This window comes from Amblyomma americanum, chromosome 11 (genome assembly GCF_052857255.1).
Source record: "Amblyomma americanum isolate KBUSLIRL-KWMA chromosome 11, ASM5285725v1, whole genome shotgun sequence".
Lineage (NCBI taxonomy): Eukaryota > Metazoa > Arthropoda > Arachnida > Ixodida > Ixodidae > Amblyomma > Amblyomma americanum.
Window position 1 is genome coordinate 66,524,642 of NC_135507.1, and position 15,194 is coordinate 66,539,835.

Genomic DNA, 15,194 nt, shown 5'->3' on the forward strand with positions numbered 1-15,194 from the left:
TTAAAAAAGCCAGGTGAACTAAAAAAATTGGAGGAGGCTTAAGCTTCGTCTTCAAGAGTGCGATGAAAAAGCGTGTCGCATCGTTGCTGAGGAGAACACGGAACGCCATCGTTCGTTCGGCGCGACGCATGGCCCGTTGAAAAATTTAAGGAAAGGACGCCTGCCTCACATATCACGGCGGACACCCCAACCGGGCCGTAAGGTAAGGAAAATGAAATGAATTATTGCTTTTAAGGAAATGAAATGACGCCTCTCTCACATTTCTCGCCGGGCACCCGTATTGCGCCGTGGGAAAGAAAAATAGATCGAGCGATCAATCCACCAATCAATCAATCATTTTATCAATTATTTAACCAATTAAACAATCAATCAATCAATCAATCAATCAATCAATCTTTAACGCTGTCACGTTAAAATCCCTTTCCTTACGCGGCGGTTCAGGTGTCCACCAAGATGCGCTATTGTTTGCTCACGGCCAAAGACGCCCGCCGACGCCGACACTGACGACACAGGCTTTTCTGCGACACGAGCTCCTTAACGTTGTCGCGTTAAAATTGGAGGGCGATTCAGCTTCGTCTTAAAGAGTGGGATGCGACTGCGGGTTCCAGCATTGCCAATGAGTCCACAGGACATAATGTCGTCGCCCGTTCGGCACGACTTCTTGCCTGTTGAACAATTTAAGGAAAGGAAGTGACACCTGTTGCCAATATCTGGGTGGACACCCGAACAGCGCCATAAGGGTAGGATAATGAAATTAAAATTGGTTTTAAGGAAAGGAAATGATACCTGCCTCACATATCTCGGTAGGCACCCGAAAGGCATATTTTCAATGCAGGTGTCGACTACGACCACAACTACAACTACGACGCCGACAGGTTTTCGACAAAACGAGCTGTATAAAATTGGTTTTTGGGAAAGGAAATGGCTTAGTATCTGTTTCACATTTTGGTGGGCACCTGAACCGCGCTGTAATTAGTTCTTAGGGAAAGAAAATAGCACAGTATCTGTCTCATATATCGGCGTACACCTGAAGCGCACCGTAAGGGAAAGGATAAGGGAGGGAGTGAAAAAAAACGGAAGAGGTGCCGTAGTGGAAGGCTCCGCAATAATTTAGACCTACTGGGGATCTTTAAAGTGCACTGACATCGCAAAGCACACGGGCGCCTTAGCGATTTGCCTGCATAAAAACGCAGCCGCCGCAGTCTGGTTCGAACTCGGGAAATCCGGATCATTAGCCGAGCGCCGTAACCACTGAGCCACCGTGGCGGGTAAGCGGGTAAGGGCGCTTTAAGGAAAAATCTCGGATAAGGACAGAATAAGAGAAGAAAGGAAGGAGAAGGTGTCGTAGTGGAGGGCTTCGGTAAAATTTTGACCACCTCGAGATCTTTAACTTGGTGAAGTAACAGCGCTAAGTACGGGACTGGAGACAAACATAGAAGCACAAACACGGGCGCTGACTATCAATCAATCATTGATAGTTTTGGGATAGCTGATAGTCAGCGCCCGTGTTTGTGCTTCCATGTTTGTCTGCTCTCCCGTGCTTAGCGCTGTTCCTTCGTCATGCAATACCAACTAGCCCGTCAACTCGCTCTTCTAATCTGTAACTTGCTTCATCATGAACGTATCACGTTCGCAAACCTCTGCATGTTTCTTATTGTGTAAACAGTTTTTGTGACTATTACCTCTCCCGCTATCCTCTCTTCTTGTCCCTTCAATTCTTTAATTTCATTTCTCCATTCTGCGTGTTATCTTTTATTTTCGCTGCCCCAGCCCAGGTGATAGAGTATCGATGGCAGACGCCGGGGCTAGCAAAAATCTTTTCCTTCCTTTCATTATTTTTTTAATAAACCACTACTACTACTACTACTACTAGATATTCAACGTGCACAGATATTGCACACCCCACGGGCGCCTTAGCGTTTCGCCTCCATCGAAATGCGGCTGCCGTGGTTTGGTTCAAACCCGGGTGCTCCGGAGGAACAGCCGAGTGTCCTAGCCACCAAGCCACCGCGGCGGGTCGCGCGTCTGTCGCCGGCACACAGCGCTATGAATGGCAGCGCCACCCATGCGAGGCACGAATAACAGGAGCGATGATCTCCTCTCTTTGGCCGCACTTACCCTTTCTTTAACCATAGCATGCCCGTAGTCTCACCGAATACAGACATTGATCCACGCCCTCTGACAGCGTCATGGCTCTTGTGTTGTGGCGACTCGTGTTGGGAGCGTCTAACGTTCCGCGGCTTCGCCGGCTGTGGAGAACAGCATTTATTCGATATATATAAATAGGGGCGTTTGGGGACTTATCTTTGTTGAAACCTACTTACTGAAAAAAAATTTAAAAGTAACTGCTTATATACAAGGTGGAGTCGTTTGTCTAGAACCCTATTGATAGTAGCCGCTTTCCGGACTCTCTGGATTAAGGTCCTCTGTGCCTGGAGGTCCGGCCAGCATCAAGGCCACCTTTTAGTCCTCTCGGGTAGGATGAGGGTTTGGGGAAAGGGCTGGGTTCTGCCCAGCTACGTACCCAGTATACATTGTGGGGTACGAAATACGTACCCTACAGTTCTCTGAGAACCTAAAAAGTTGCTCCGCCAAGATTGCCTTAGTGTTCGACTTAAGAGCGTGAGCTACAGGAGCTTCAACTTTTTATTGGTGCACTCAGCAACGTGCAGAACCCCAAATCTAAACATCCGCGGATATTGGCTTTCCGGCAACGTCCCTTCTAAGACACTTAAACTGTGCCATGCACCAGATGGATTTGCACTATAATTGCGTTTTACAGCCACCTTTGCTACAGCCGGTAAATTTCATCGTTATATCAGTATTCAAGTGTATAAACCTGTGCATCACAACAAGACGAGTCGTTTGACACCATCCGGAACCACCTACTATGAGAAAAAGCAAAAGATTACAGTCACTGACCAAGTCAAAGTAATAACAAATTGACGTTTCGGAACCCGTACGGGTTCCTTGTTCACAATGAGGCTAAAATGGCAGTGGTCGAAACCAAAATACCCAGAATATGACGTAATGACTGTATGTACACGGGTGGCATCGTCCCTTCCTTCCGGTTCATAGTATCAGGTGTCGTCTGGATGAATGATGACTCAAGCAAATGCCGTGCCGTCAGGTTCCGCTCTTTGGAAAGAATTGCTGCGTTGTCCCAGGCGATATCATGCTCCGCTAACTACTCTACCAACTACTGTGCACAAACGGCTCCGCGCCTGCTATTTATGGGCTACCCAAGATCCACAAACCAGGCGTTCCTTTGCGGCCCATCGTGGATTTCAGCAGGTCACCTCTTTACAGCCTTTCCAATTACCTGCACAGTGTAATAGGCCCCTTGGCCGGTAGAACCGCAACACATGTGGCCAATTCCTGCGACTTTGTTGAAATGGTGCGCAACGTGCAACTGGACGAAGAAGATATAATGGTGTCCTTCGACGTCACGTCACTGTTCACCAGCGTGCCGGTCAGCCTGGCCGTCTCTAAGTGCGAAGAGCTTTTGCAGAGAGACACCACTCTCGCTGAACGCACTCCGTTTGACGTCCCAGAACTTTCTAATTTACTACGGTTCTGCCTCAGCAATACGTATTTTACATATTGCTCAAAGTTTTACTCACAGACACACGGCACTGCCATGGGCGCCTCCATTTCCGTAACGACCGCAAATATTGTAATGGAAGCATTTGAAACGGAAGTCCTCAGTAATTTCACACCTCAACCCAAGCTTTTTTACCGCTACGTAGATGATTGTTTTTGCATCCTACGCAAACAGGACGACTCCCGGTTATTGCAACAATTAAATTCTTTCGAGCAGGGACTACAGTTCACGGTCGAATATGAGCAACGAGGCATTCTCCCGTTCCTCGACGTATTAGTACAACGCAAGGGCGATGGACTCTCCTTCAAAGTATACCGGAAACCTATGCACACAGGAAAGTACTTAGACTTTAATTCGAATCACCCGATTGCCCACAAAAGATCCGTTGTGTCATCCTTGGTGAGGCGTGCGACACGAATCTGCAAAGAAAAGGAAGATTTGCAAGCTGAACTCCAAATGATACGCCAAGAACTTTCGTCCAACGGCTATCCCAACCATTTTGTGAAAAGGATCGAGAAAAATATTTTGCAACCGAGCTCTTCCAGTCGTAAGGTTTTCACCGCCACTGCTGGAATTCCGTATGTACGGGGTATAAGCGAAGCTTTATCCCGTATTTTCGCCAAATATAACTTGCGCATCGGACACGTGCCTTCCAGCAAACTTCGAAGTATGCTGGTGAATGTCAAGGACCCCCTGCCAGATAACCGCTTTCCCGGCGTTGTCTACCGAATCCCATGCGGTGATTGTAACCACGTTTACATAGGCGAAACGGGAAAGTTGCCGAGCAGCCCTTGAAAAAACGCATGATATCGCCAGAGACAACGTCGCAATTTTTTCCAAAGAGCGGAACCTGACGGCCCGGCTTTTGCTTCAGTCATCAATCATCCAAACGACACCTGATACTATGAACCGGAAGGAAGGGACGATGCCACCCGTGTACATACAGTCATTACGTCATATTCTGGGTATTTAAGTTTCGACCACTGCCATTTTAGCCTCATTGTGAACAAGAAACCCGTACGGGTTCCGAAACGTCAATTTGTTATTACTTTGACTTGGTCAGTAACAGTAATCTTTTGCTTCTACTAATGCCTGACCAGACGAGCTTTCGTCGAACCCTTGACAACTATGAGAAGCCGTTCCGCCGTAATGGGCGTCTGAAGGTCCTCGCAATGAACGGTTCGGGGCAGATAGGTTCTCGTAGCGAATCCCACACATATTTAGGGTTTCATCTCATTTGGTAGTTTTATCCTAAGAAACATGTCAAGTCATTTGACACCGCTTCGAACGATCTGCGTCAAACTGGTGGCGCAAAAATACATGCAAATGATGGGCCGGGGAGGGAAGGGGGGGGGGGGCTCCCACTTAGATGGTCGCTATACTGTCAGATATATTACGGGTCGAAATTATCGCTATCCAGGAGCTACGTGCCCACTGTTCCTGTGGGCTATAATGTAGTCACGTGCTAACTGTTTGGACCAATTTTACCTTCATTGCTAACGGACGTGCTTTTGCCAAACAAGTAGTAAGAGCTATCGCTCTTAAAAATCCGAACTTCTTGCTCCTGTTTCATTGTCGTGCTTCGCAAAATCAAGGAAATCGCAATAATTTAGAATTTTTTCTGTTTCTTTATTAAGGCATTTGTGATGTGACTGGGCAAAATTTTATTAAGACATGTACACATGCCAAGGTTATTGAATACATTGACAGTCACAAGCAGATTTGAGGGTAAGCATGTAAGGCGAGCCAATAAAGCGGTACCATTAAGGATCTCTGAGTAACTAATAGAAAGTTAAGAAGAACTTCTTGTTGGGCGAGTTGGTGCATACTGTTGTAGGTACGAATTGAGCACAAAAGACACACACAGGAAAAAGCACGAGGGAGACTGAAAGAGCGCAAACTATCAACTGGTGTTTATTAGATTCAGTGCCGCTTTTACAGGCAGTGTGCACACGTGCCTATGTAGAGGGGAAGGAGAGGAAAAGAAGGCAAATCAACCCTGCGCGACAATCCATCAAAACCACTCCAAAAAATTCTTTTCCGCGTTGTACAATCATTGTAAACGCGGAATGAAATGAAAATTGTTTTTTGAGGAAAGGAAATGAAGCAGTAACTGTCTCACGTATCTCGGCGGACACTCGAACCGCGCCGTTAGGGAAAAAATAAAGGAGCGAGTGAAAGAAGAAAGGAAGAAAGAGTTGTCATAGTGGAGGGCTTCGTAATAATTTCGACCACGCGGAGATCTACAACGTTCACTGACATTTCACAGCACAGGGGCGCCTTTTTCGTTTTGTCTCCATCTACACGCTGCTGCTGCGATCGGGTTCGAACCCGGGTACGCCTGCACAGTAGCCGAGCGCGCTAACCACCGAGCCACCGTGGTGACTAGCTGTGTAAGGCGTTATGCAAATTAAAATTGGTTTTTGAGGAAAGAATATAGCACAGTCATTGTCTCACGTATGTCGGCGTGGGTGGTGGTGGTGGTTGTAGTTTTTATTAAAATAATAGTAAAGAGGAAGCAAAAGATTATTGCTAGCCCCGGCATCTGCCCTCGATACTGAAGCACCAGAGCTGGGGCAGCGGAAATACAGGACAGCAGGCAGAAGGGAGGAATTAAATGAAAGAGGTGAAGGGACGGGTTGAGAAGTTAGGGGGAGAAGTAATATATAAAATCTATTTACACAATAAGAAATGTGTCCAGGTTGTGCGCGTGATTAGTTCATGTGGACACGGAACCGTGGCGCAAGGGAAGGAAGGAAGAAGAAAGACGTGCCACAGTGGAGTTCGCCAGAAAAATTAACGGCGGTTTAGCTTCGGTTAAACCGAGGGAGAAGTGTTAGCTTCACGATGGTTTAGTCTGACAAAGTCTCGTTATGCTTATGGTTTGGTCGTTTCGTTGGTCTTTATTGAAGGCATTCAAGGCTGATTTTCGGAACCACGCAGCGAGCGGGTAGACATATTTTCTCTGAATATTAGAATCACTCGCATTCCTCTTTGCATGGCAAGAAAACTTGCAATTTTACTTAAGCTCTGTTGATTTTTGGCCGCAGTTAGGTGAAACAAGACAGCCTCTCTGGGACACGTATTTCAAATAAAACACTTGTAACGATCATTGTTTTCGTGCTAAGATGCACACTAAATTAAGTCCTTCGCGCCATAAAGTATTTTCACTGGCCCCTATTACTGGCCTGTTCAGGGCTTCAGTGTCGATTAAGGTGGCGCCGGCGTAAGCAGATCATGTGTCCGGACAGAAAGAGAAGACTACCTGCGCCTGGCGGCGAACAGTGGACTGAGTTGTGGTAAACCGAAAGACAGAGAAGCCCTTGTTCTGATGCGTTTTTTTTCCCTCTGTACGTCTGCCTTCATACTCTCTCCACAAAAACAAACGCTCGAGGTCACTGCGCCAACCCGCATTAGAGTAATGCAAAAACATTCACGTCTCCTCGCACTCGTCGCCTCTATTTGCTCCCCTTTGCATATATTGCACCTATTTGGTCCCGCCGCTGAAGCAGAAGCGATTGCGCTGTAGACGCCGAGAGCCAGCCGCTCCGGCCAGTGAGGCTGAAGCGACAGCAGCCCCTCTTGCTATTTGATTCTAAAGAATTACACTTTCTAGCCACAGGCAAGTGACATGGTGATTGGCTCCTTCAGTGTCATGAATGAATGTGCGTGTTGTTTCTTTTTATTTATTTATTTCAGAATACTGTAGGCCATTTCTTGACCCAAGCCTAAATGAATTTACCTTGTTACATAACCAAAAGAATAAAGTTATACAATATTAGGGGCACACGGATACCAAAAGAATAAAACCAGAAAATAATAAATTATTAGGAGCACACCGACACAAAACCTACATATAAACAATATTAGCCGGAAAATAGACGATGTAACGCATCAGAAAAATGTTTTGATGAAAAAACAGATGCTGGTAGCGAATTTCAATCATGCATTGTTCTAGGGAAAAAACTGTATTTAAAACTGTTAGTGAATGCTCATGAACGCCCCGTGTCCTTCTCACTAGAGGGCGCTTAATGCACACTGGAAGCTTGAGTTTATTTTTCCTGTTAAAATATTAAACAAGAATATCAATCTATTAATCTTTCTGCGGTTTTCTAGTGTATGATTGATATTTGAGATCATTAACTGCGAGGGAGAGTCTTCTCTTTTGTATTTTTTATATATAAATCTAACCGCTTTCCTATTGACTTTTTCAAGGATCAATATGTCTTTTTTCGTGTATGGGTCCCACACTGCTGAAGCATATTCAAGTAAAGACTGCTCAAAAGTTTCGTAAACCAATTTTTTTATATGTGCTGGTGAAGTTTTTAGCTTTTTTTATAAACCTATAGCTTTCGTAATGCAGCTGTAGAAATATTAGTAATCTGTGCCATATATTTTACCTTTAGTCAATTAAGTCAATTGACTTCATGAATGAGGGGTTTGAAAACTTCAAGGCAGATGTGGAGGGTTTTCGTCGGGAGCTTGCGGAAGTCAAAAAACAAAATGAACATTATCAGAAAACAAATGAGCTTCTGAGAAATGAACTGCAAGAGACAAAAAAAGAGATGTTAGAGCTAAAACAGTTCACCAGGAACATAAATCTTGAAATCAAGGGACTTCCGCTTGCTCCGAATGAGGACCGTGTAAACTCTGTTCAGAAGGTGGCTTCTTGCCTGGGTGTCGCACTTGCCGAGTCTGACATTGATGTAGTGCATCGAGTGCGCTCTAAAGATAAGGATAAGCCAAACGTGGTGGTCAAGTTTGTCACAAGGTCTATCCGAGATAAAGTGCTCAATGCAGCTAAAAAGACCAAACTGAACACGAGACTGCTTGGTTTTGAAGAGAAAGAACCCTTGTTTGTTAATGAGCACCTGTGCGTTGAAAACAAAGTACTACTATCTAAAGCAAAGAAAGCAGCTAAGGACCACAACTGGAAGTTTGTTTGGTTGTCACAAGGAAAAATTTTGATGCGTAGGGCAGACAACTCTACTGTTCTGCACATCACAAGTGAAGGTGACTTGGCCAACGTTGTGTGACTTTTCTTTTTTTTTCGTTCAGATCTTAGCATGACATATTTCCTGTTTCTTTTGACATGGCTTGTACGTTTCAACAAGTTGACTATTTGATGCGTGATAAAAGCTTTTCAATTTTGCATTGTAACGTGCGCAGCATACGAAGTAACCTAAATAACTTGATTCTACACATGGCAAGGTATGAATCCTGTTTTGATGTAATAGCCGTGAGTGAAACGTGGCTTAAGCTTGATGAAGTAGTCTCTTTCCCGGGTTATAAATTTTTATCCCAGCCACGGGATACACGAGCAAGGGGAGGTGGGGTAGGGATGTTTGTCAGAGATAGTGTCTCCTACCAGCTAATGGGAGTGGCGTCTGTTAGTTTTGACTGCATTGAAACCCTGTTCATAAAACTTCAGGATGGTTTGATGGTAGGTGTGGTTTATCGGACACCAAACACATCGATAACGGAGTTCCTTGAGAAGTTTGAAATGATTCTAACAGAATGTTTTCATGGGCGTCGCTCTAATATTGTCATAATGGGCGATTTCAATTTAGATCTATCACATGGAGTACAGAACAGCTACACTTTCCTTCTCGAATCATTTGCCTTACGTAACCTTATTACAGAACCTACCCACGTAACAAGTACTTCAAGTACTCTAATAGATCACACCCTCTGTAATATTGTCCCAGGTGTGCTGGCCGGTACCTGCGCTGAGGTGGTAGCCGACCATTCACCCATTTTTCTTGTAATAGAAAAAGACCTGCCTCCACAAGCGCTGTTGACGCAGTGTAAAATTCGTATTAAGATAAACTATGTAGCACTGCGTGAAACATTAGAACAAGCCGACTTCACTACGGCATGTGATGAAAACGTCAATACTGAGTGTAAGAACTTTTTAGACATCCTTAAAAATGCCATTGAACAGAGCTCTCTGCCGAATACTAATAAATACAGCCAGCCAACGTGTCCTTGGATGAATACTGAAATATTAGCCGTGTTAAAAGATAAGGACAAATGGTATCGCAAATGGAAGCAGTTGAGATCAAACGAATACTACCTAACCCAGTATAAGCGCTGCAGGAACTTGTCTGTATCTCTTATGAGAAAAAGAAAAAAAGAATATTATTCATCACTGGTGAAACAGGTCCATGGAAATACAAAAAAAAATTTGGGATATAGTGAACAACGCAATCGGCCTGCGATCCAGTACGGCAACACTCCCTGAGACAGTTGACGAAGACACAGTAGAATCATTCAATACCTATTTTACCTCTATTGGGCCTACGGTTGCCGCGCAAGTTCATGCTGACGCACCTACGGCGAAGATGCCGGAACGTGTTAACAACAGTTTTGCTTTGCCTGACATAGACATAGAAGAAGTAATCACTGCAGTCGGCAGCCTTTCAGCCAGCAAGGCGGCAGGACCTGATGCAATACCCGTTAGACTGATCAAAAACAACATTGATATACTAGCGATCCATCTACTACACATATTTAACCATTCATTGGCAAACGGAATATATCCTGACGAGCTGAAGGTTGCAAGGGTTGTACCTATTTATAAAGGCGGTGAGCGATCTGATCCGCGAAACTACAGACCAATATCGGTATTAAATGCAATTAATACAGTTTTTGAAAAGTGTCTTTGTAAACGTATACAAAATTTTCTAAATAAATATAACATTATATGTCATAATCAGCATGGCTTCAGGCCCCAAAGGTCAACGTCATCCGCAGTTCTTGTTCTTTCACAACTTATAAATTCTGCACTGCATAATAACAAGCTGGCCATAGTAGTATATTTAGACATATCAAAAGCTTTCGATACGGTTGATCACACAATACTACAACAGAAATTGGAAACCTACGGTTTAAGAGAGAAAATTCGTGATCTAATTAAAAGCTATTTTACAGGACGGAAACAATATGTTGTCGTGAACAATTTAGCCTCACTACCGCAAAGCATTAATCTAGGTGTGCCTCAGGGCTCCGTGCTTGGGCCGCTATTCTTTTCCCTGTATATTAATGACCTTCCATCAACGCTGAAATATTCGAAAGCTGTAATATATGCTGATGACACTGCACTGCTTTTTACAGGGGAAAATTTAGTGGCACCTAAACATAATTAATGAAGAGCTTGGTGAAGTTTCGCAGTGGTTTAAAAGTAATCGGTTAACCCTTAATACTGAGAAAATAAAGTACACTGTGTTTCACTCGCGCAGGAAGAACATGAACTACGAACGTATATCTGTAACTATCGACAACACGACTCTGCTGAGGGTGCCTCAATACAAGTATCTTGGTGTCCTGTTCGCCTCTGATATGCACTGGAAAGAACAAATTAATAATGTTTGCTCCAAATTAGCCTATGGTTGTCATGTTTTACTAAAGGCCAGGGACTGCTTTGATCTTCCAATTCTACGCGTTCTGTATTTCGCCTTTGTGCACAGTCAATTTATTGCCTGGAAGCGTGGGGTGGTACATATAAAACATACCTAGATCCTGTTTCTCGCCTTCAAAAACGAGCTATTCGTATGATAACTTATTCAAATAATACACACCCCAGCAGGCCACTCTTTCAGCAGCTTCGTATCTTACCCCTATCAATGGCATATAAACTGAAGATAGCTGAAATAGTAAACAATGTAATAAAATCTAACAACCCCCTGCCACTTAGTTTATTTAGATTACCAATGAAACAAACAAGAGCTGCAACTAACAATCTATTTAATTTACCACCTTGTTACAATATGTACGGCCGGAGACTCCTAGAATACAGTGGAGCCCATGTGTGGAATGAAATCCCGAATGAAGTTAAAGAAAAAAATAACTTTTCAGCATCTTTAAAACACTATTTAATTTCCATGGAAATGTAGGAATCAATTGTGTGTGTTAATCTTGAAGTTTTTTATTTTACACGGTCTGCGGTAGTATTGTGCTTGTGTTGTATTTGGACCCCTCACTAGCCGTAAAGGCTATGGGTCCAACCAACAGTTTGTGTACTGTTTCTGAGAATAAAGAAAAAAAACTATTGCCAAAAAAAGTGTTACACCTAAATATTTATATTTAAGGCCTTGCTGAAATCAAAGAAAACCACGTCTGTTTGCCCTGACATGTCAAGCGCCCGCGCAAATTCGTGCACGGACAATATAGTATGAGTAACTGTGGATAACCCTTGCCTATACCCGCGCTTATTATCAAAGAAAAGATTATGATCACTCAGGAACTTTCGTAGGTAGCCGGCTACAATATGCTCCAACATCTTACAGCAACTGCATGTTATGAAACAGGGCGATAATTTTAAACTGACTATCGATCACGTTTTTTTATATACGGGAACCACGCGTGCTATTTTACAATCTGAAGGAATTTTTCCGCTTGCTAATGACAGTTCAAAAATGTGTGTGAGGCAACCTGCTATTTGTTCTGCATATCGCCTCAAAAATACATTCCGAAGACTATAGGGTCCAGCGGATTTTTTGGTATCCTGTATCAAGAGCATCGCCAGGGCACCCTCACGAGTTCCTTCAAAGCTATCCTCTGGTGCCTCCGCTGCTTTTATTTTATATTCGTCTCATTCTGAAAACACCTCGCAGAAATACTGATTAAATTCTCAGCTATTTCGGCTGCGTCCGTGATAATCGTGGCGCTAACTTTTATTTTAGTAAGATCATCTTTGTGTTTACTCAAGTGCCACCAAATTACTGCGGATCAGTTTTTAGAAACTCTGCTAAAGTGTGCGAAAAATATTTAGTCCTGGGGCAGCTCACTTTTGATTATAGGTCCTGTTCGATTTCTTTAAACAGTGGCGTTGACGACCGTTGCTTCTTACTATATCTCTTCAGTCTACTCTTAAGTCTACGCTGTTGTCTGGTGGCTACCTATTTATTGCCACGATCCAAGCAATAAAATTCCAATTGCAAGTCAGCACCCGTCCATGTGTCTTCCTACAGTACTCGTCCAAGTTCGTGCTGTTCTCCAAGAAAACATCACACCACCTCGCTCAAGCATCCATTTTACCTCATCGAGATCTTCACAAGGAATCTCTCGGAGGCGTGAATAGTCATTGCTTGCGTGGTCTAGAAGTGCTTACCACTTTTGGCGGAGTTCTCAAATCAAGTGGCGCCACTGTGGCGTGAGATAGTCTTTTATCAACAGGACAACTGTGGTGTACTGGATAGCGATACTGCAGAGTATGACAGTGCCCTCCATGGTACACTGGTACAGGTGAAAAAGAAATTAAAACACACACCACAGAAGCACTAAAGCCAATAATTCTCTCCTGTACTAACCCCAAGGCTGCCAGCAACTAAACAACTATTTCAATGCATCTTTTATTTTCTATAAAAATTTCACGCGTACATGATTTTGACCTGAATCTTGAACATCACAAACGTATTTTTGGTACATCAGAGGAATGTTTACGGGGAAGAACAAAATTTAAGGTTGAATTTTTAAACAGTTCTTTTTTCTGTAAAAAGGTGCAAACATGCTAAATTTGAGCGCATCAAGGAAGTAGATTGTCCCCAAGCTTGTTATTTGGTACCAACCGCAAGCCAGAAGGGTTGGAAGAGAAAAATCCCCGCAGCCTGAATATTTACCTGCAAACACTAGTGCTAGTTCAGTACGAATTAAAACAAACTAGTTGACCTCGGCTGTATAGTTGGTGAGGGAACTGCTAATAAACGAATCTAAATATACACGCTAAAAATAATGCTTCACCTGCTCCTTTAGAAGCACAACACTGGATGCACTGAAATTCAGAATTCCCGCCGTTAAAGACTAAACCATTATTCTACAACACTTCATTTGGAAGACTTCTCTTCCCTTAAGCAGATGCTGTCCTCCAGTGAGCATGAATATGGTTTAAAATGGTGGATCCGTCTGAACATCTCGCTTTGATGCACTAAAGTAACAGAAAGGGGAACAATAATTCTTTACCTCAACAATTTTTCTCTAGAGCGTGTTGTGTTCTTAGCAAATGAAAATTACGGGAGGCCATGAATGCTAATCAGCCACACGTTTATTTGAAGGGAAATGGCGTCCTAATAAATTCAGCCTCGACCTGGACGACTTAAGCCCGAGAGAGGCCTTCTCAACGGGTGACGTACAGGATTTGAAGGCCGTGGGGGAGGAAGTGGGAGACGTTGTGGTCGAGACTGTGCGCTTCCCGCAGGCTTGGGCGGAAGTGGCGAACGCTGTGGTGGAGACTAAGTTTCCCGCGGGCTTGGGTGGAAGGGAAGGTTTGTTTGCACTTGTGGTTCCAGGCGGTGGGGTTGGAGGTCGTAGAGATGGACTGTTCGGTGATGATGATCCTGGTTGAATTGCACCTGCCGGAAGCTGCAGATTTTGCATTGCCGCCATTAGCCCGTCCATTAGAGCTCCAGCACCTCCCATTCCTGCTGCACTTTCATAATATCCTCCCTGACCGTTGCCTGGATAAGATTGCTGGCTCATCTCATCTGTTTCGTAGTGAGGTGCACGCACCCCTGTCGCAGGGGCAACTGGGTCCGCAGCAACGGCAACTTGGTCCGCATTGCCCATCACCTTCGGAAAAAGTGCACGTCTGAAAATTACCAGAATACAAAGCACGCTTTAGTATTAAATGCTGGAGATTTTAGACAGCATCAATGTTTATAAGCGAACAGGCCTGATTATTATTATTATTATTATGATGATGATGATGGAAGTTGGCCTCAGAATTCTTTCTGTTTTTGAACTGCGCTGACAATTTCTTTTTTTTTCGGTTTAGCGCCCCAAAGCGACTTGGTTTATGAGGGTTGCCATAATGAAGGGCTCCTGCTAATAATGTTGTAAATAAAATGAAATGTATTTAATCCTCATGGAATAAGTGCGAAGCCCAGCTATAAACATTTGCAGTAAGGTGTGCTGCATATTAGCTTATTTCGGCGTGTCCATCCACGATCATCCTGTTATAAGATCGAGCTGAGCCTAACCTAAGAAGTACTGAATGTGAGCAAACAAACGGAATGGAGGAGAAGGCAGGGTAACCGCATCTAATACTCGTCACCAGAGGGAGCTCATAAGGAGTGGAATAATTTATCTTGTCCGACTTTTAAAATTGACTTCACCGGAGGAAAAATGGCAATAATGACGGAGCTTCGGTCGTAAATAGGGCTGGAGCCAAAGAGTACCGGAAAATTTTTTAGGCTAGCCAATCGTTTTCTATTATCGATTTTGGGATTCTTGACAACGTACATTTATGCAGCGTGAACGCGACGAATTCTACTTTCAGCTTTTGTACATCAGTGTATCGTAGAGAATGCGGAGCGAGCGCAAGGATAAAAAGTACTTACCGGTTTCAGACACTCGCCATTCCCTTGAAGGCACCACCAGTAGCTTGTCCTGCAAGGCCAAAAGGAAACAAAACGTTGTTAATGACCGCCCTAGTTGTTGGTGTAGGCACTGCAAAGTGACAGTTTGAAATGGTATCACCGAAAGTAAGGTTGTGCTAAAGAAAAGACTGTTCCCGAAGTCGAGCAAATTTTTGTGGTCTCTGAATGTTCAGTACTCTCAATGTAATCAACTAAATAATGCCTAAGTACGTAGT

General features: G+C 43.8%; 1 protein-coding gene across 1 annotated transcript; it reads right to left on the minus strand.

Moving 5' to 3' along the window:
* Positions 1-3,949: 3,949 nt before the first annotated feature.
* Positions 3,950-14,991, minus strand: LOC144110361 (uncharacterized). The gene is made up of 3 exons (XM_077643215.1): positions 14,941-14,991; positions 13,735-14,189; positions 3,950-4,023 (listed from the first exon to the last, which is right to left on the minus strand). Exons 2-3 carry the CDS (start codon positions 14,165-14,167, stop codon positions 3,995-3,997), a joined length of 462 nt encoding a protein of 153 aa, XP_077499341.1. The 5' UTR covers positions 14,168-14,189; positions 14,941-14,991; the 3' UTR covers positions 3,950-3,994.
* Between the last annotated feature and the right edge of the window lie 203 nt (positions 14,992-15,194).

Bases quoted from the DNA above. Each gene is read 5' to 3' on its own strand.
- LOC144110361 (XM_077643215.1), bottom strand. From the start codon at position 14,167: ATGGGCAATGCGGACCAAGTTGCCGTTGCTGCGGACCCAGTTGCCCCT. The intron at 4,024-13,734 runs GTACGTCACCCG...TTTTCTTTGCAG, and splicing joins CCCCACGGCCTTCAAATCCT to ATTCGTGTCGCACGCCTCAC.